A 21,770-nucleotide genomic window follows, 5' to 3' on the forward strand; every position below is an offset into this window, starting at 1 on the left:
GGGCCGCCCTCTGAGGCCCAGGACTATAACACCAAGCATCCGTACTGTCCCTGGGTGGGCTGCCCTCTGTGACCCAGTAATATAACACCAAGCATCCGTACTGTCCCTGGGTGGGCTGCCCTCTGAGACCCAGTACTATGACACCAAGCATCCGTACTGTCCCTGGGTGGGCTGCCCTCTGTGACCCAGTACTATAACACCAAGCATCCGTGCTGTACCTGGGTGGGCTGCCCTCTGTGACCCAGTACTAGAACACCAAGCATCTGTACTGTACCTGGGTGGGCTGCCCTCTGTGACCCAGTACTATAACACCAAGCATCCGTACTGTCCCTGGGTGGGCCGCCCTCTGAGGCCCAGGACTATAACACCAAGCATCTGTACTGTCCCTGGGTGGGCTGCCCTCTGTGACCCAGTAATATAACACCAAGCATCCGTACTGTACCTGGGTGGGCTGCCCTCTGAGACCCAGTACTATGACACCAAGCATCCGTACTGTCCCTGGGTGGGCTGCCCTCTGTGACCCAGTACTATAACACCAAGCATCCGTGCTGTACCTGGGTGGGCTGCCCTCTGTGACCCAGTACTAGAACACCAAGCATCTGTACTGTACCTGGGTGGGCTGCCCTCTGTGACCCAGTACTATAACACCAAGCATTCATACTGTACCTGGGTGGGCCGCCCTCTGAGGCCCAGGACTATAACACCAAGCATCCGTACTGTCCCTGGGTGGGCTGCCCTCTGTGACCCAGTAATATAACACCAAGCATCCGTACTGTACCTGGGCGGGCTGCCCTCTGAGACCCAGTACTATGACACCAAGCATCCGTACTGTCCCTGGGTGGGCTGCCCTCTGTAACCCAGTACTATAACACCAAGCATCCGTGCTGTACCTGGGTGGGCTGCCCTCTGTGACCCAGTACTAGAACACCAAGCATCCGTACTGTACCTGGGTGGGCTGCCCTCTGTGACCCAGTACTAGAACACCAAGCATCTGTACTGTACCTGGGTGGGCTGCCCTCTGTGACCCAGTACTAGAACACCAAGCATCTGTACTGTACCTGGGTGGGCTGCCCTCTGAGACACAGTACTATAACACCAAGCATCCGTACTGTACCTGGGTGGGCTGCCCTCTGAGACACAGTACTATAACACCAAGCATCCATACTGTCCCTGGGTGGGCTGCCCTCTGAGACACAGTACTATAACACCAAGCATCCGTACTGTCCCTGGGTGGGCTGCCCTCTGTGACCCAGTACTATAACACCAAGCATCCGTGCTGTACCTGGGTGGGCTGCCCTCTGTGACCCAGTACTAGAACACCAAGCATCCATACTGTACCTGGGTGGGCTGCCCTCTGTGACCCAGTACTAGAACACCAAGCATCTGTACTGTACCTGGGTGGGCTGCCCTCTGTGACCCAGTACTAGAACACCAAGCATCTGTACTGTACCTGGGTGGGCTGCCCTCTGAGACACAGTACTATAACACCAAGCATCCGTACTGTACCTGGGGGGCTGCCCTCTGTGAGACCCAGTACTAGAACACCAAGCATCTGTACTGTACCTGGGTGGGCTGCCCTCTGAGACACAGTACTATAACACCAAGCATCCGTACTGTACCTGGGTGGGCTGCCCTCTGAGACACAGTACTATAACACCAAGCATCCATACTGTACCTGGGTGGGCTGCCCTCTGAGACCCAGTACTATAACACCAAGCATCCGTACTGCACCAGGGGATGTCTTTACAATGAATGGACTTCATTCACCTTCTTTTCTCACTGCTAAAGGAGAATGTTTGACAGCCCCTGACTCACCAGTCAGGTGACAGTGGAAGGAGTTAGTGTTTCTTGTTCACCTCAGATCTGAGAGTACTGAGTCATGGCAGCTGCTGTTCTGATTATTTATACCTTGTTTTTAATGCTTTGCGCAATAAATCGTTACAATTATTGTTTTAATTCTCTCGCCCCTTCTTAGCCTCTGTGGCTGTGAGATAACCGGTGCTTCCTGCGCAGCTCTGGCCGCCGCCCTTCCCTCCAGCCGCTCTTTGCTGGACCTGGACTTGAGTTGGAATCCCCTGGGTGACGCTGGTCTATCCCGGCTCTGTGATGGCCTGAAGCACCCGGACACCCGGCTGAAGAAGATCCGGTGAGGAGCAGAGCGGGGAGGGTATGGGCTTTTCTGTATCATTTGCATTTATGGACTTTAATTAAATCACTTACCGAGCGGAAACAGTAACCGTTTTAATTACTTGCGGATTTGAAGGTTAGTTCTTAAAAGCCTGTTTGAGGCGCTATCAGCACCAGGAGTGCGCAGAGTAGGAGAATGTCCGTAAAAGAAGGCATATTTTAAGACGTTTTCTCTCTTGCTACCATAAGATACATTTGTTGTGGATTTTGCGATGCCCACATCCAGCTGCTTCTATCCATTGGTTGCGGTGGCAGCTGGGAGTGAGTGAGGGGGGGTGAATGTAGCCCAAGATGAAATCTTAGAACCAAAACTATCTACCAAAGAAGTCACTCTAACATTAGGATTGAGTGTATGAACTTGTGGTGAAACTCAGGTTGTACATGTTGTTCCTGAATTTGCAAACCAATTCCCACGTTACTTTGTTTATTTAATTTACATTTTAATAACGCAGGCCAGGCGTCCAGGCCGTCGGTGCACCCACACAAGATTGTGCGGATCATCTGTTTACGGGAAGAGCTCGAATTCACAATAAGATGGCTTGTGGGAGAGGTTTGGGAGGAATAAAAGCAAGCAGCCTTCACACGGGATGGAAACAGAGCTGACACTAAAAGAAACTGAAAGAGGAAATATAGAATGATTAGAGCATGTTTGGGCAGGCAGGAGGGTGAAAAAACAGTCACCACAGTGTAATGACAGATTCTCATTTAATGAGGGATAAAATGCGTGTCAGAATAAAACTCAGTTTCTTTTCATCCGTCCCTGATTATTGAATAGCTCCGCCCCCCTCACCCTGACTTCATCTCTAGTGCTGGGGGTCATCAGCTCAGCTCTGAAAGCGAAGTCCTGCTTTTATCAAAGGCTTGTGGAAGGTCTGTTGTGCAGAATAGGGAGGACCTGATCCCTGTGGCAGACCACAAGTGATGTCCAGTATCTTAGCAACATCTGACCCATCGCTACCGTGGAGAGAAGTGTGGCTCAATGATTGGAGCGGCAGACCCTGATGCAGAGGTCTAGCCCGGGACCAGGGTTCAATTCCCCGCCTCGGCGGGTCTTGGGCTCAAAAATTCCACGGACCTGATAATTCTCGCCTCGGTGCCATTCCAATCATGGAGTCCCACTCTGCAACTCTGGGCAATAGCTTGCTTAATCTCCACAACGGCCCCCACAACGCTAAGGATGCCTGGCCTCCACCTTGGGGGTGCCCAGGAGTGGACACCTCACAGGGAAAGCCAGGATGGGTTCCACAGCGGTATTCGTACAAGGGCCTTGAGACCCTTGCGGGTGAGTAGTGCGCTAACAAGTATCAATTTACATTTACCAAGTATAGAGCAAATTGTGTTACTCACATCTAGCCAGAAACCTTGGATCACCGGACAGACCATAAACATGTGAATGTCATCATCTTTCTCCCTATTGTATTTAGGACATCTAGCTGGTGTTCCACTCCCCAATTTAGATAATTTGTGCGGAGTCCAATAAACCCTGTGGAGACAGAAGAGGTGGTTCTGCCTTAAATTTGCGGGTCGAACTGTGGTGTATAGTAAATCACATGATACTTGCCATAAATCTTGAATCTATTCTCCTGGCAAGCACTTCTCCCACAGTGCCAGGAAGGATTGCAATGCAGGGAGGGGGCAGCCACAGATATACAGCCAAATGTTGGGGGTCACTCTAGAGACCAATGCCCCACACGCAGGAACAAAGGTGATGGACAAAGTGCCAAGGAGAGCCCCAGAGGTGGAAAGAGAATGGAGGCAAGTGAGCATGGAAATAAGACACAACATTAACAAATGGAGCACAATTGTGCCAAAGACACAAGAGCAGCAAATAATACGTGTGTGCGAGCATGCAAGACTTGGAACAAGTGCGGCTAGGAAAACGAGCCACATTTGACAACTCGATACATTGGCCCTCCTGTATGGGTCCAGGACCCACTCCAAAGACCGAGATAAAGAGTCTCGGCTTTTGGTTGGATGCCGAGTTGTCATTTAAGACCCAGGCAAGGAAAACAGTAGCCACTTGCTTCGGACTGCTGAAAACAATCCGGAAAATCCTTCCTCAGTTACCCGAGGCAGCAAAGGAAACCATTGTCCGGTCCCTTGTTATATCCAGGTTGGATTATGGGAATGCGCTCTATCTTGGAGCCCCCGTGTCGGTTATACGACAACTTCAGGTTGTCCAGAATTCCGCAGCACGGCTACTCACGGGCACCAGCCATCGTACCTCAGCCAGGCCCGCACTTTGCACCTTGCATTGGCTCCCCATAAAGGAGCGAATCTATTTTAAGACCCTCTGCACGGTCCATAAAACACTCTATGGGAGTGGCCCCCCCATTCTAGATGATATGATCAGACCTTACAATCCTACCAGGAATCTTCGCTCGAACCAACAAAATCTGCTGACAGTTCCTAGGATCAGCAGATCCCGCACAGGAGGTCGCCTGTTCTCGCACAACGCGGCTGGGCTGTGGAATGCTCTTCCCCCACCTCTCCGCCAAGAGCCTAACCTCCCTGTCTTTCGAAAAAAGTTAAAAACTCTTCTGTTTCCAAACAACTAGTTAAAATAGCTCTAGATTCCCAATCCTTCTCTGCTTGGTTAGTCTTAAGCGCTGGGATGCTCCCGAGTAGCCATGCGCTATAGAAGAGCCTTTTAATAATAATAATAATAATAATGGTTAGAGCGGCAGACCCTGATGCAGAGGTCTAGCCCGGGACCAGGGTTCAATTCCCCGCCTCGGCGGGTCTTGGGCGTAAAAATTCCACGGACCTGATAATTCTCGCCTCGGTGCCATTCCAATCATGGAGTCCCACTCTGCAACTCTGGGCAATAGCTTGCTTAATCTCCACAACGGCCCCCACAACGCTAAGGATGCCTGGCCTCCACCTTGGGGGTGCCCAGGAGTGGACGCCTCACAGGATGGGTATTTGTACAAGCGCCTTGAGACCCTTGCGGGTGAGTAGTGCGCTATACAAGTATCCATTTTTTATTTTATTTTTACCGTGGATTGGTGTCAGACAGAAAGGAATGGATCCAATCGAATGAACTACCTGGTACCGAATGCAGCTGAAAGATGCAGCTGGACCACCTCGGTCACTTATATTGAGGATGCTGGTTGCACATCAGTCAAACATGTCTGTGTTGCTCACTTGGGTAGAAGCCAGATGCATCAGTGACATAATATCGATCGAACAAATATGGAGATATATAATATCAGAAATTAAATATCGAGAACAAAAATATCGACTCCATATACATAACTATAAAAATCACCAATATTGGGCACACAAATATCGTAAATAAAAATATTGATTTTTACATATGATGATAAAAATAGTGCTACCTATAAATAAACATATACCATGTAAAAAATATAAATTACCACAATATCGGCTACAAAGTTACAGTCAAAATAACAAGTACATTCTGCGATTCGGCGGTGGGAAAGCCCCTGGACCGAACGGGGTACCGATTGAGCTCATAAAGTGTAACATCGAGTTATGGGGATCACCAACACTTTCAATCTCTCTTTGAACAAAAATATTCCCTGCTCATGGTCCCTGTCCATATCGTGCCCATCTTTAAAAAAGGTGATTGTCACCTAAATGCTATTGCCCCATTTCGCTCATTGGTAGTGCCGCAGAAATTGTGGGCAGAGTTGTTTTTAACCGCCTTGCTGCATGGGCTCAAGAACACAATTTGGTTTATGACCTGGGCTGAGTACGGTGGAGCACTGTCTGAATTTGAATTGTCTTATAAATAAGTGACCCTTTGTTAGGTGCTGCCCACTGTCCCCGGCCCGTATGGACCTCTTCACACCCTTCAACTGTGTTAACAGGCGTAAGCTGTGGCTGATGTTTTTGGATCTTGGGTTGAAGATGAATTAGTGACCTCTTGCATACGCTGCATGAACACCTGGCTGTGCATGGTGAACTGTCCACTGAATTCTCCCTTTTATGCTTCAGGGCAGGGACGGTTTGGCGGCCTCTGTGCTTTTAGGTTTTAGATCTTATTATTGATAGGAAAAACATAAGATACATCAGCAGCCCACCTACATCCACTGGCCAGTGGTGTTACTTGACTATAAGCATGTGGTATCAATACAGTAGGATAGCACAAAACTAATAAAGACAGAGAAGAAACTACATGTGTGCTGGGGTTGGGTAGGGGTACGATACCATTCAGGATGTGTACTGGCTGAGGTGAATAAAATGGCTGACACAGTGGTGACGATTATGAAGAGGGTCCCCTGATGAAGTTAGAGAATCTGCAGATAGAGCGGACAAGACAACTCGCGATATTCCTCCGACAGATACTGAATGCATCGTTGCCACATCTTGTCAACTAGGGCAAGTGAGTGGCGACTGCTGTTAACTTCTCCATTCCCAGTATCTCCCATAGTTTATGTAGCCAATCTAAATGTGTGGGTATGTCCTGGGTAGCCAATTTAGAAAGAAGAGCCTGTTTAGCGGCACCCAGTGCCAAGGCAATCTCTTTGCCCCTACATGATTTGAATGGATATGTTAGCGGGTTGGGGAGACCCAAGAGCACATAACTGGGAAATTTAATGATGTCAGTATTAAATATAGTATTCACTGCCTCTAGTACCCCATCCCAAAATGTTTCTAATTTGGTACACTGCCATAACAAGTGCGTTAGCTGGCTACACTGGCACCAGCAATTTCCACCTCTGCTCGGATCCCAACATGCGATCCGAGCTGGGGTGAAACACCAGTAGTGGGCAATCTTCAGGAGCATCTCCTTACTAGTGGTTTTAAGGGTGGAAGTTTGGGCGCGGTGCAAAATGTAATTTCACTCTTTGTCCGTAAAGGTGCGCCCACATTCCCCCTCCAATCTGGTTCACGCAGCAGATTTTAATGGAGTCCGAGGAGTGAGAAGAAAGGCGTACATGTAGGATAGAATCCTCTTATCGGAGATGCGAGTAAGAAGCCATTTCTCAAATGGTGTAAGCACCAGGCTAGCATGGGGATGCAGCCAAGGCTGCATAACCCAGTGACAAACTACCATATATAGCCAATGACCCATAGCGGAGAGACCAAATGCTGATTGAAGCGTTGAGAAGTCTATAAAACCGTCCATCAAAAAGGTTTCCTACTCGCTAGTGGTTAGCCTCCTGCCAGTCTGAGAATGCATTCCTCTTTAATTCCCGAGGGAAGTCCGAGTTGCTGATTATCGGTGTTTGCGGAGACAGAGGGGTAGAAAGGCCTTGTTTCAATTGTACCCTATCGCAACCCCCCCACCATGGCTTGCACCACCGGGGCGATATAGACTCCTGCTGGTCTATGGGGCTTTGGCAGCCAGGGCACCTTTCAAATGGGGATGCCATTGACACTTGGTCAATGACGCACTAATATATTTCATTGCTGAGTCGAGACCATTCAACCATATACCGCAGCTGTGCGGCCTGATAATAGCACCAAAGTTTCAGCACCCCGAGCCGATTGTGGAAGATACGTGCGGACCTTGGCCATCCTTGTATGCTTGCTCTCCCAAATAAAGTCCCAGATAAAGGGATTGCTGCTTATCTAATATTCGTGGAGGGGGTTGTATGGGAAGCGGTTGCATTATATAAAGGATTTTGGGCAGAAGCTTTTTCTTGACTATTGCTAGGCGTCCCAGCCAAGTTAGGCCATGGCATTTCCTCCTAGTGAGATCCAATCTTGTGGTCACCAGAAGAATGCTGTAGTTATGCACGGCCGTGCTTTGCTTTCAGTTGTGGAGTATATCTGCAATCCTAGATACGATAGTCCACCCATCAAATGGGAAACTGGGAGGCAAGATGAACCTGCACTGTGGCGGAGATGGTCAGGTTAAGAATGGAAGATATCTGTAAGTTGTTTTAAAACCATACGTTCTCCGAATGCTTCCAGTTCTGCCATTACTGCCCCCAGCAAAGTGTGGGGGTCAGTAGAGTTAGGAGGACATCGTCCGCATATAATAGAATTTTATGCTCCCGACCTCCCATTCAAATGCCCAAAATCTGAGGGGTGCCGCAAACCGGTTCTGCAAAAGATTCCTTATCAGAGCACAGAGCGGGGGAGATAGGGGACAGCCCTGGCTAGTTCCACGAGTGTTAGCGAAGGATGCAGACAGCAACCCATTCACCCGTACCCTAGCCCAGGGGTAATTGTAGCGGCAATGGACCTATTGACGAAATTGCGGGCCAAAGCCCATATGAAGGTAGGGCCAATGAACCCAGTCGAAGGCCATATCAAAATACAGCATCCAAAATATTGTGATATGGAAATATCATCAGCAAGACTATAGTTGTCAAGAATATTGATTTTAAGGTAATTAATATCTATTTTAAAAATATTGACGTTGTTAACATGTGTAAAGATATAGTTTAAAATATTGTTTCTTAATTATTGTGTATTTTAGTATGTGTGTGTATATATGTATATATAAAGTAGAAAGCAAGCAAGGAAAAACAGCGAAGTACAAGATCCCCTCCCGCCCACCACCCTAAACCTCCCGGTCCAGCACAGTCTAAAAAAAAAAAAAGGGTCACATCAGTTAGAAATTAGTCCGATTTTACATACAAAAAGTTAATCCATCAAAATAGGCCGTCAAGATCGTAAATCGTGGCAGACGATAATCAGAGCACAATACTTCAGGACCCAGACCTTCATAAAGTGCAAAAGTGTAAATAGTCGGTTTTCATAAATACATTCATAAACCTAAAGTGACCCATGCAAAAGTGCAAAGTGCGTGGAGAAAGTGCAAAAGGTGCATAAGGATAACATAATGGGCAAAACCCTTCATCTAGCTAGTAGGTAAACTGTCCAATCCTCTTGCGGTTTGTCAGACAAGCTCGGGAGTACGTGAAATACCCCCCTCCCATAATTTAATGTAGATTTGTCTGACAGAGCCAACTAGACAGAGGTCCCCAGATTACCAATCCTTTCCATTTCACCCAGATAACCTTCTTAGCATACATAGCTTTCTCAAGGTTGTGTGTTGAATATAGCCGGGCCACCCACTGCTGAAATAAGGGGGGGATTGGGGTCTAACCAAGCCGATGTGATACACTGCCTATAGATTGCCATGGCGATGAAAATTAGAGCCCCTGCACTTTTCCTATCTATTGTATCTGGTGCTCCCAGTAGAACTATGGTGGGAGTAAGCAGGATATCTTGAGATAAAACTAACCGGAGAAAGCCTTGAATCTCCCTTAGCAAATGGCCACATTTTCCATACGTGGCAAACATATGAACGGAATCCGCACTATGTTCCGCGCACCGGGGACAGTTAGTGCCTCTGCCCGCTCCCCATTTCGCGATTTTACTCGGGGGGGGGGGGGTATAGTACAAGAAAAAATATGTTTTGTAAAATTGGGCTTGTAAATTACCTGAAAGTAAATCACTTTGGGCAGGCTGAAGAGCTAGCTGAAAGACATTGTTGGTAATGTCTAATTTCAATTGCCACTTCCCTGGAATTTCGGCCAAATCGTTCGGCATACAGCTGTTAAGGATGCCATAGATGGTCTCGATTCGGGGGATAATGGGATTTAGCAATCTCTCGATCAGCCCACATTTAGAGAACCCCGAGGGCCCCCTGCCTTGCGTGACAAATTCCGAATAGCTACATATTTGAAGGCCTCTTTCTGGCTTAAAACAAACTGAATTTTAAGATCCTCAAAAACCAAAACACCCTCAATCGAAAACAGGAGCCCAAGCCTATTAATACCGGAGTTAAGCCAGGTTAGAAAGTAAGAGCCCCAAAATATATAACTGCGCCGGGTATGCCCAGACGTGGGTCCCGGGCTCACTGTGCCACTGGATTCAAGCTATCCTGGCTGATGAGGGGTGAAACCCCGAAACCGGTCCTTGGATGCTTGTTTCCGGTCCATGGAGGGCCTGGCTTGGCAGTTTGGGCTGGATTGTTCCCATGAGGCACAGGGTCAAGACTGATTTGCATATGGCCAGGTGTAAACTGGGGTGGCATGGTGAGCAAAAGAATGCTGGATTTAACCCAGATCTCTTGACTGGAGTGAGTGTTTTGATTTGTTCTGCATTCCGTCCATCAACTGTGTCTTTTGCTGTCTTGCCCAAAATATATCTGGCAGATTTTTGTTGCTACTAGTAGGGGTGTAATGGTTCAATATGCCAATCCCCATTAGCTTGCGCATGGCGGTAAAGACCTTCTAAGTTCCCATAAGGGTCTTGAACCATACCTTTTTATAATAGCCATACCCGAGCTGGCACCAGAGGCACCCCCAAGCATCTGACCCGAGTAATAGTTCACATGGAGACGGGGGGTCCGTAGTCGAAGCTAAAGGCCGATCTTGTAGCAATACTGGGCAAATCTGCAAAATAGTGGCCCAGTAATACATTTTCAGGTTTGAAAGTAACCAATCGCCTTTCTCGTGAGGAAGAGATAGATATTTCAACGACCTCCTTGGCTGCAAATATGCCCAAATAAACCATGAAAAAAGACTATCAAATTTCTTTAGCATTGTGTTGGTAAATTTGAGGGGGATGCCTCTAAAAAAGTAAAGGATTTTTGGGAAACAAATCATTTTGAGGACATTACATCGGCCAACTAACGACAGGTATAAATTATTAAGCCGGATCAGTGCCGCCTTTGTCTCTTAGGCTAGTGGGACTAGATTCTCTCCAACTATCAGGTCTGTTTCAGCCAAGATGTTCACCCCAAGATACCTTGCTTTAGTAACAATTCTGCCATCAATCCAATGGATTTTATCATTCATAATTATCTGAATTTCTCCTTTGCTAAGATTATACCCGGATACCGCCCTGAACTTCTGGGCCTCTCGTTCTATAGCTTCTATAGCCTTGCAGGGGTCCGGGGTCACAAAAGACAGGTCGTCTGCATAGGCCATGATTTTTTTTCAAAGCCATGTTTATGGATGGCCGGAAACCCTTGGTTGTTTTCAAGGCTTTTGATAAATGGGTCGATATACATTGCAAAGAGCAATGGGGAGCAGGGGCAACCCTGACGAGTCCCCAGCGTAAATACAAGCTGTTCTGTCAGTTGCCCATTGATCAAGACCCTAGCCGTAGGATTTATATATAGAGCCTTGACGGCCTGAATGACACCTGGCTCGAAACCCATTCTCTGCATGGCGTTCCACAGAAATAACCAGGAGACCCGATCAAATGTTTTTTCAGCATCGAGAAGTATGAACGCCATCGGGTCTCCTGTGGTCTGAGCCGCGTCAAACAGTAATGGTCCTCCGGATTTGGGGAATAAACCCATGTTGCCATTTGGAGACAAGTTTTTCAATGGTGGCCGATAGCCGGGAAGCAAGGATCTTGGAGTACATTTTAGAATCTCCGTTGATGAGTGTTATAGGGCGGTTAGAGCCCATTTCCAAGGGAGATTTATCCTTCTTAGGAAAGATGATAATTTTGACTGTCGACCAAGATAAAGCTGGAGTCGGCCATTAAACATTTGAGCCAAAAGGGCCTCAAATGTTTTTAATTTGTGTAGAAACAACTTTATAAAATTCTAGCGGTATGCAATCGGTTCCTGCCACCTTACCATCAGGTAGACGAGACATTGGAGAGGGTCAAGGGAACCAACAATGTCAATCCCTACACTTTCAAAGGGAACCCCCACCACAGGTAGTGGTATCAGGGGGACCTTTGTTGTGGCACCTGACTTGCCACAGGCTTGGCAAGTGACACAGGAGCGACAAAACTCCTTGGTGTCCTCAGACATGTGTGGCCAATGAAAGTGAGGGACAAGCCTGTCCCAGGTCTTGTTTTGGCCCAAGTGTCCTGTCAATGGGATGTTGTGTGCTAGGGTCAAGAGGAACCCCCTAAACTTCTGAGGTATTACCAACCTCCTGGTGGCTCCAGGGGTAGGATATCTAGCCTCAGAATATAGGAGTCCCTCATCCCAATAAACCTTATGGGACCCACTAGCACTCCCAGCAGCCTCAGCAGCAGCCTGCTGTCTGAGGGGTTCAAGAGAGGGGCAGCACTGTTGCTCCTTACTCAGATCTTCCCTGGAAGGTCCCCCTGCCCCCAAGAACTAAACCTGACCAGGCTCAAGATCCTCTGGGGCAGTTCCTTCTTCAGGCTCTGCTTCACTTCCCTCAGGAGGGGAATCTGAGAACTGAGACCGAGGGGAAGGCACAGCCTTAACCCTACTGCTCCTCCTCTTTGGTAGCATCTGGTCCATGGTTCCAGGATCCAGAGCTGGTTCAGTGTTATGCATTTTGGCTTGTGACCTGGTCACAGCAAATACCTCTGCAGGTATGCCCAACATCTCCGCATGAGTCCATAACTCCATCTGAGACCAGGCTGAAGATTCCAGATCATTGCCCAATAGACATTCCACAGGGAGGTCTGCACTGACTACTACCTTTTTGAGGCCAGTTACCTCTCCCCAGGAGAAATTCACAACTACCAGACTATGGTTGGTCCTGACATTGCTTGCATTGGTTACCTGGTACATTTCACCCAGGATGATCTGTGCAGGGTCCACTAGATCCTCTGCCACCATGGTGACACTAGCACCTGTGTCCCTGAATGCCAAAGCCTGTTTGCCATTTATTATAGGCTGCTGTTTGTATTTGCCCAGATTACTGGGGCTGACTAGGAAGGACATATCAATGTCTCCATCACAAATCAGCAATGCCTGAGTGGGTACTCTGACTAGGCCAGAGTCCACTGCAGAACCCAGGGTCAACCCTACTACACCCTTATTCTGATTACCACCTCCACCAGTAGCTGCACTAGTGGGAACAGTTGCCTTAGGGGCAGGAGTGGTGGTGGTTCGGTCTTTGGACTTTGTACAATCAGAAGTCCAGTGCCCTTTCTGTTTACAGAATTTGCACCAGGGCTTTTTTTGGCCTTTTCCTTTGTTGGACTGTGACTCCCCACCAGATGCAGATTTTTGGGGCCCTTGTGAAGACTTCTGGTCTTTTGACTTATCCCCACCTTTATCTGAGCCTTTAGGATCCTGCTTCTTGGTGTCAGCCCCTTGGTTCAGGGTTTTCTGCCTCACCCTGGTTCTGACCCATTTGTCTGCCTTCTTTCCCAATTCTTGGAGAGAGGTCAGATCAGAGTCCACCAGGTACTGATGCAACAACTGTTTTTGGCAATTATTAAGGATCTGTTCTCTCATGATAAGATTATACACTCCCTTAAAATCAGTAACTCTACTACCAATCAGTCAACCCTCCAGAGCCTTGGTTGCACAATCAACAAAGTCAGTCCAGTCCTGAGTCTGTGCTTTCTGGGTGTCTCTGAACTTCAACCTGTACTGTTCAGTGGTTAAGCCAAACCCATCTATCAAAGCACTCTTCAGGGCTTCATAATCATTAGCATCCTCCTCTCTAATAGTGAAGAGCTTGTCTCTACCTTTATCTGAAAAGGAGAGCCACAAGATTGCTGCCCACTGTGTCTGGGGGACCTGTTGAACTTTACAGGCCCTCTCCATAGCAGTTATCCATTTGTGGATATCATCCCCACTCTGGTAGGGAGGAATAACTTTGGACAGGTTCCTATGGTCTGGAATGTAATCTCTGCCTCTAGGGACACTGTTGCTGCCACCAGGGGTGTCTAACCCCTCTTTTCTAGAAGCTGTCTGGAGCTCCAGGGCTTCTCTATCTAAGGCCATTTGCTTGGTTCTGAGGGCAAGTTTAGCTTCCTCATACTGGAGCATCTTGTACCTTCTTTCAGAGGAGGTCTCTCTATTAAAGTATGAGTTCCTCTGGTGGACAGGATCTCTGTCAGAGTGATACGATTGGTTAGATTTCCTTGCCTCTCTCCCACTCTGTCAGTTCTCTTAGGGAGAATTCCTCTGTCCTGTTCAGACCTTTCTGGGTCTGGCCCTTCAATCACAGACTCCAGGTCATCTTGATTTTCATTATCAGACCCAGAGACTATGGCTGACCCACCCCTGATCCAGATCCACCAGCTCCTAGAACCAGTCTAAGATCATCTGCTACAAGTAGATTTATCAGGTGTTGTGTGGAGGGACTCTGTCCTAATCCCAGGTGTCTTGCAACACACATGGCCTTCAAGTCAAAGAAGGTCATGTCCTTATACTGAAGCTGGGTGGACCCACTGGCTCCATCCCTTGAGGACATTCTATTGTTCTGCAGTGTTGCAGTACCTACACTAGTTTGTTGCCTACTGATCCTAGCTTGAGCTGTAGCAAGGGTGTGCTATCCCTTCACAAACAACTCTAAGTTCAGTAGATCTTATTGACACTAAGCTTGACTTTTATATGTACCTTGAGAACCTTTAGTGGTTTTCAGTTAGTAATTCAAATAGAGATTTTCTGGTAAAACAAGGGCAGGCTGGAATCCCACACACTGCCCACCAATGTGAGATGTTGGCCTGGCATATGCTGGTCACTAGTTATAGTGGCCACCTTGCACCAGTCCAGTTCGACTCTTATGGTAGATAGGTTTAAGACAACCTTTTAAATAAAGCTATGCTAGTGGTAGCTGTGGAGAGCAGTCTTCAGGCTAAGTCTCAGAAGAATGTAAAGCAGCTTGTTTTACCTTATAATCTCTTGAATTACCAAATGAAAGGACACCGCACAGGTATATATATCAAATATATATGTATTTATTTCTAGACACACTCTACTAATCTCTTTATGAGATTAGAAGCCAGGAACACATTCAAATATCAACGTTTCACAATAAGTTAAGCACAAATATGGCTGGGGCCCTAGGGGCGTACCAGACCATGTACTAAAAAAGAGGTTTAGGAAAGTCGACTTGCACAATGACAAGGCCTAGGGCCTGTAGAATTGCTGGGGCTTCACTAATGCAGTAAAAGCAGGTAAGTAAACGACCCACGGGAGACGCGTGCAGTGTGTGAACTCAGCCGCGGGTTCCCTATTGATTACAATGGAGCAAGTCGCGGTTTGATTTTTAAAGTTTAAGGATACTTCGAGGAAGTCTACAAGCAAGCCACTTACAAGGTAAGTGATTCGAGGGCCAACACACACTAGGACACCGGAGTACACAAGTTACCTCACCCAGGAAAGCCGGGTGCATAGGTGTCTTTTGGTGTCGGGTCGCGTCGCTGTTTTCTATGGAGACCAAAGAAGATTTGCTGCTTGCGAAGACTGGAGAAGTGTCCAGTGGAATCCAAGGGTGGATTCTAGATGCACATGACCTGAAAATTGAAGGGACAGTGTTCACAGTCACTTGCCAGTGACCGGGGGCCAGGAAGCTGGATGCCCATGGAAGTCGGGTGATTTCAGGTGATCAAGGGTGTTTTGACTCTTCGCTCACGAGTACCAGGAGGTATCGACGATGACAAGCAGCTGGATTTGGAGTGTCCCATGACGTCTGCAGCTTACTGAGGTGTCGGCAACCGGATTGGAGCCAACAAGCCTTGGCAACAGCAAGTCTCGTGGAAATCGAAGAAAGTCAGCGTTGCAGACCAGCAAGGTCTGAGGGACTCACCCAGCGAGGGTAAGTGAGGGCAGGCCTGGAGCAACCAGGGGAGCCCTTTGGTTCAATTTGAAAGCCTGGGACCCACATGTCAGCGGGCAAGGGATCGCAAAGTCGCCTCATGAGGAAATGCTTTACAGGAGCCCACGGTCACTCGGGACGGGGTAGGCCTCTAATTTTCGGTGCACACCCTGCTGGAGGCTTGGGCCACACGTGGTCCAATGCACAAGTTCGTAGAACGTCGTGAAGCGGTTGCACTCGACAATAGTGCACGGTACCCGGGTATTGCTGTTCCTCGTCACTCGTGGGGTCCACTCGCCTCAGCTCTGCTGGGGATTCACAATGGCCGTCGAGGTCAGGAAATCCACTTCCGGGGCTGCAGGGACTTTGGACTCCGGCGGGAGCGGGAAAGTTTGCGACCGTTTATTAAAGTTTTTGGTGCCTGCCATGCAGGGGAGTCACTCCTTGACTCCAAGGCAGATCCTTCCGTCTTCCAAAGGTAGTGGAACGTCGAAGGGCCAGGATTCTTCTTGTAGAGCGTCGTCCAGGGATATCTGATTTGCAATGGCAAGGTTACCCTATCTTATAATGAAGGTAGGGGAGGGACTAGCTCTATGACCACTCCTATGGGAGGGTCTGGGAAGGGGGTGGTTACACCCACTTCCCTTTGTCCAGTTTCGCGCCAGAGCAGGGAGAGGTAGCCACTGAACCGGTTTGAGCTGGCATATGCACAGAGGAGCCTACTGCTCCCCCAGTGCAGGACTTCAAAGCACTCTAGGAGTGCACCCACCCAGCTCCAATACACTAAATCCTGCCTGGAAGGTGGTGACACCTCCCTGTGACAGGATGCCTATTGTTGGGCCTCCTCCACTGCGAGTTTCAGTCAGCAGCAGGAGGGCAGCCCAGTGTCTGTGCTGGTGGTATCCATTTTGTGAGGCCAGGGCTCTTTCAGATTTCTACCGTGTTACCACAGTAGGTACATGTCGTCACCTCTAGAAGGGTGGGATCATACTCCCACACCAGTTACTGGTGTGGGAGTATGATTCCAAGTTGTTTGACACCAAACACGACATACTTTGATGCAGTCATTCCAAAGTTAGCATTTACCATTGGGTTATAATGCACTTAAGAGTATATGGTTTAACCGCATTCACAAACAGCCACAGAGAATAGACTCTGCCAGCTGCAGAGGGGTCCTGCTCATGCAGAGGCACCCCCTCACATAGTAATCCAAGCACCCTGCCCTCAGGATTGATAGGGCCTGCCGTAGGGGTGGCTGATAGGTTTATATATGTGTGTGTATGGTGACATATAGGAACCTATACCTCAGTGAGGAGTGCTAATACTACCTCACCCAGGCTGCAGTAGCAGGCCTGTGGTGTCAGATTGAGTCTGCTTCCCAGGGGTGGCCTAATACATGCTTCAGCCCCTGGTAGGCCTGTGAAGTACCTATGCCCTAGGTACCAAAGGTACCATATACTAGGGGCTCATGAGGTACCACCGTATCCAATCACTAGTGCATCTAATATGCACACCAAGTTGTTTTGAGAGAACAGAGAGACTGGGGCCCTGATTAGCAGGGACCTAGTCAGACTATAACCAGAAACCAGTGTATACATCAGAAAAAAAGCGGGGGCAACATAAGTGCAGATCCTACTCTTCTACAGATTTTCTCTGGCTTTGTTCCGGAGGAACAGGCGCAAGCTTTGGCAGAAAAGTGGGCTTTAAATTTGGCCCCGGCAGTGTATCGCAATCAGGTGGGTTGGATGTAGATTCTCCATACCATGAAATACCTTTGCGTTCTATGCCTCAACCACAACCTCAATATCTGATTAAGCGTGAAGCTAAAGCTTCCATAAGTAACAATATGACTCAGAGTACCAAGGTGTAATCACCTCCAGTACCTCTTACATGAATAATCCTCTTTTTACGGTCCCTAAACCAGATGGTACTTTTCGGAATGTATTGGATTACAGAAATTTAAACAGTCACTGCCGTACCTTTGCAGTGCAGAATGCACATAGCTTTGCACTAGTCAACAACATTGTTCGTAAAAAAATATAAAACTATCTTAGACATTTTGAACGTTTTTTCCAGTCATAACCTTTCTCCTCTGAGCAGTGACGTCACCGCATTCACTGTGATCGGAAATCAGAAGAAATATTTAAGGCTTCCAGTGGGCTATAAGAATTCCCCAGGAGCTTTTTCAGCACGGATAGTGTCTTTGTTACATAACATTGACCCCGATGAACTCTCGTATGTGGACAATATTTATCTCTCAGACGATGAGCTTGACCTTCATCTCAGAAACCACACGACAGGTTTTCACCCCCCACTAACATGTTGTTTCTTCAAGGTGAAGGGGAAACGATGAATACTCGGGAAAGGCACCCTTCAGAAGGTTCATGATGTACCGGTGGGAGTCTTCTCCTTCTACCCCTTCCGGGATCCCCAGCAGGCAGAGTTTGTTTAGATGCTGCCTGTTCTCTTGATCTTCTAACTTCATATAACATCGGTCATGCAAGCGCCTTGAGTAGAACTCGGTTCTTTCAGGGAGGTGACTTCAGTTTCCAGGCATTCGGCGCAACTTTCCATCATCGTGACCCGCTCTACAATGTCTGAACAGGTCTTATTCCCTTTTTTGAGTCCCCCTTGCAATTTTTTGGCCGCCACTTTTGCTTGTCTATTGTCCATCCCTACCTCCTCTTAAAGTTGTTTAATAGACAATAAGATATCTGTCAGAGAGGGTTCTTCAGTGAGTTCAGTGATCGCATTAGTGCTTTCCGAGCCAGGAATCCTACCGGAATCTTTACCATAAGGAAAGGTGAGTTGTGAGCCAGAATAGTCTCATTTCAACTGGTTGTTTTTCATGTTGTCTCCCCTTTCGCTTACTGGAGGTGGTTTTCTGGCGCTGTACAGTGCCATTCTCCTTAGTAAAATGACCACCATTAGAGTCTGATTGATCTCTATCACTTGAGGTGAGTGAGCTACCCCCAGCTATAGAATACGAGCCATCGGAGACTGAGAAGAAGTACTCCCCTGCCAATTCGGGTGACAGAGCTGCATGAGATAGCTGTTCCCCAGTGGCCCCTCTTTTCTCAGAAGTGGCGAGATTAGAGCTACACCCTCTCTGCTCAGTCAAGACTAGGAGCGTCCCAGCCTGGACATTATCGCCAGCTATTGCTGAAGAGGACTCTAAAGACGTGAAGTCTAAGCCAGCCTCCAAAGAGCCCATATAGCCGAAAGGGTCATACTGCTGCCCCGGATCGGATACCCCAGTATTATCTGTTACCAGTTCGGGGGGCGCGGCATCTCTCCCAGCTCTTTCAGGGCTTGTTGTCCTCTTCCCCTCGAGACCCAAGGTACTGGAAGCGGGAAACAAATTAGCAAAAGAGGGTTGGGAGCCCGTGCCCTCTTAATACGCCCCGCTGCTGCTTTCCTTATGGCCTTCTTGTTGCCCCCTGCGTACCGTTTACCTTTGGGTGCAGAGTCCAGGTCTGGGGCCGTCATGCCAGTGCCAGTGGTTCCAATGTTAGCAGGAGCAGTCCTTGTCTTAGTCCCTCTTGCACTGCTGGCCGCCATGTTCAGCCTCAAATTACAGCCTGTCTCCTTCAGCAGAGCCCGCTGGAGATGCCCGGGAGCCGCGGAGCAGATCAAAGAGAGAGCGGCAGCAATCCTGAAGCAAAGATAATCCTGTATGCCCGGGTAGAGAATACTCGCAGCGACGCCAGACCCGTGGTAGAAACAACAATGGCGTCTTCCAGCAAGGAACAGAAAATTACAGAGCAGCGTCCGCGGGCTAGGAAGCATAGCTGATGGCCGAGAACCACTCGCAGCTCAAAAGGCGGTGTAGCAGAGAATCACTCAGGCACCATCTTGCTCGACCCCCCCTTTAGTATATATTTTTAATGTATATGACGCAAATGTTTTGTATAATTATTGTTTATGCTTTTTAATATATTTTTACTAGTTATTTAATTTAATGTAATTATTTTTTGTGATTTTTAGTGCCGTTACGGGTTGTGGGTTTATAGGTATAGGGTGGGAATTTAATTATAATACATTAATGATTAATTTTTATTTAACCCCTTCTCTGCCAGACCCCCCCCCCCCCCCCCCATGCCATGCCTTTTTTTGGGGCTATTTGGGGGTAGTTCTCGCTTAGGCCCTTTTCATCCCACATCCTGAGGATTGTAAAGGTTCCCAGGGTTTGTAGATTCCCCTGGAGGAGACTGAGAAATAGTCAAAATACAGCTAAATTTGGGGGTTATGGGCGAAAAAGTACTGCAGAAGACAGCGTCTGATTTTTTTCCCTGCAAATGGTATTAATAAAGGGATTGTGATGATTAGATCACCACCTTCCAAGCTTTCAGTAGCAGGCAGCCTTTTGTCACAAAATCAACGTATTCTACCCAGTTTTGGCATTTTACTGGGACATAGCCCATTTTTCCTATTTTTTGTGCTTTCAACCTTCTTCCATTAGTGGTAGAAATGGGTGTCAGACCAATAATAGATACCGGAAAACAAAAAAAAAAAAGTTACTAAAAAAAAAAGAAATCGGAATTCAGCAAGGGGTCATTTGTGGAGATTCTTCAAGGCTTTCCTATAGAAACGTACAGTTGAAATAAAAGAATATTGAAATTGTGTTGAAGTCATTTGTACCTACATTTTCATCTGTAACTTCTTATAACTATGTTAGATTTTTAAAAGCAAGATACTGTTACATCCGCTGTACCTTTCTGGTTTTGGGGATATATCGGACTTGTAGGTTTGCAAAGAACCCAAGGTACCCAGAAGCAATAACTGAGCCACCACTTGCAAAGGTTTTTCATTGTGTACAGGGTATACAGCGATTCTTTTGGTAAAATATAAAGGGTGAAAAATAGGTATCCAGGATACCTATGTATTTCCGAAATGGGAACAAGATATGGAGTTTAGAAGCAGTGGTTATTTGCACATTTCTGAATATGTGGGTAGCCATACTAGCAGGTGAATTATGGGTCATTTTTCAAAATGTCATCTTTTTTTACACACTGTCTTGCATATGGATGGCAGAAATGCATAAAATGACAACTTTTCTCTTACCCTGTGTTTCCCTAAGTCCCCCGCTAAAAACGGTACCTCACAGGAAATGGGTAAGAATGCAATATGGACACATCACGTTTTTCCACAGAAAATTGACCTTTTTTGCTATGTGCCTAGCTGTGGATTTTGGGCCTAGCTCAGCTGGCACCTATGGAAACCTAAAAAACCTGTGCATTTTTTAAAACTAGACACCCAGGGAAAACCAGGATGGGGTGATTGTCTCCAGGTTCTGTTACCCAGAATCCCTAGCAAACCTCAACCTTTGTCAAAAACATTTTCCTCACATTTCTGTGACAAAGTAATGAAATGGGTGGAGAGCCACAAACCTCCACCCACCCAGAATTTCTCCAAGTCGCCCAATAAAAATGGTACCTCACTTGGGTGGGTAGGCCTAGTGCCCGTGACAGGAAACTGCCCAAAACGCAATGTGAACATGTTAGAACCGGGACTCCTAGTTGCCTGAGGTAGGTACCTTAGGACAAGTAGGGATCCGCACTTCCACGTTAGGGAACGGAAGGCCACTCCTCAGATAACTCCTGCTCACCCCCTTTGGTAGCTTGGCACGAGCAGCCAGGCTTATTCTCAAGGCAAGTGTGAAAAGTATTTGCAATCACGCTTCCATTGGCACCAACAGTGACACCAACAGTGACACCACAAAAGGACTCCACACAGGTTTTATGCAAAAACAAGTATGTTTATATAAAAAGATATACAATCAGACCACCCGACAAAAGTCCAACATATGTGTAATGCAACAATAAGGTAACATGTTCTGCAACTAATGCAATGCGTAACACAACAATCAGGCAGTTCGTTATGCAGAAATAACGCAATGCGTAATGCAACAATTGGGTAACTCGTCCTGCAAACGAATGCAATACGTAACACGATACTCGGGCAGTTCGTAATGTAGAAATAATGTAATGCGTAATGCAACAATCAGGTAACTCGTTATGCAAACTAATGCAATGCGTAACACAATAGTCTGGTCGTTCGTACTGCAGAATTAATGCGATGCGTAATACACTCCAGCACCGGTCACGGTGCTTCCGACGGTCTCTCCGCCTCTTGTTCTGACTCTTGTTC

The 21,770-nt window shown here is 47.4% G+C and overlaps 1 protein-coding gene across 2 annotated transcripts in view; it reads left to right on the top strand.

The window, feature by feature from the left end:
* The window catches only part of LOC146822466 (NACHT, LRR and PYD domains-containing protein 3-like), a 384,569-nt gene that overhangs the window by 233,474 nt on the left and 129,325 nt on the right, over positions 1–21,770 (top strand). For both annotated transcript variants that reach the window (XM_085613582.1, XM_085613583.1), the window contains one exon: positions 1,976–2,146. In XM_085613582.1, coding sequence (XP_085469708.1) covers positions 1,976–2,146 — 171 coding nt within the window. The remainder of the gene's footprint in view (positions 1–1,975; positions 2,147–21,770) is intronic.

This window comes from Triturus cristatus, chromosome 6, assembly GCF_964204655.1.
Source record: "Triturus cristatus chromosome 6, aTriCri1.1, whole genome shotgun sequence".
Taxonomy (NCBI): Eukaryota; Metazoa; Chordata; class Amphibia; order Caudata; family Salamandridae; genus Triturus; species Triturus cristatus.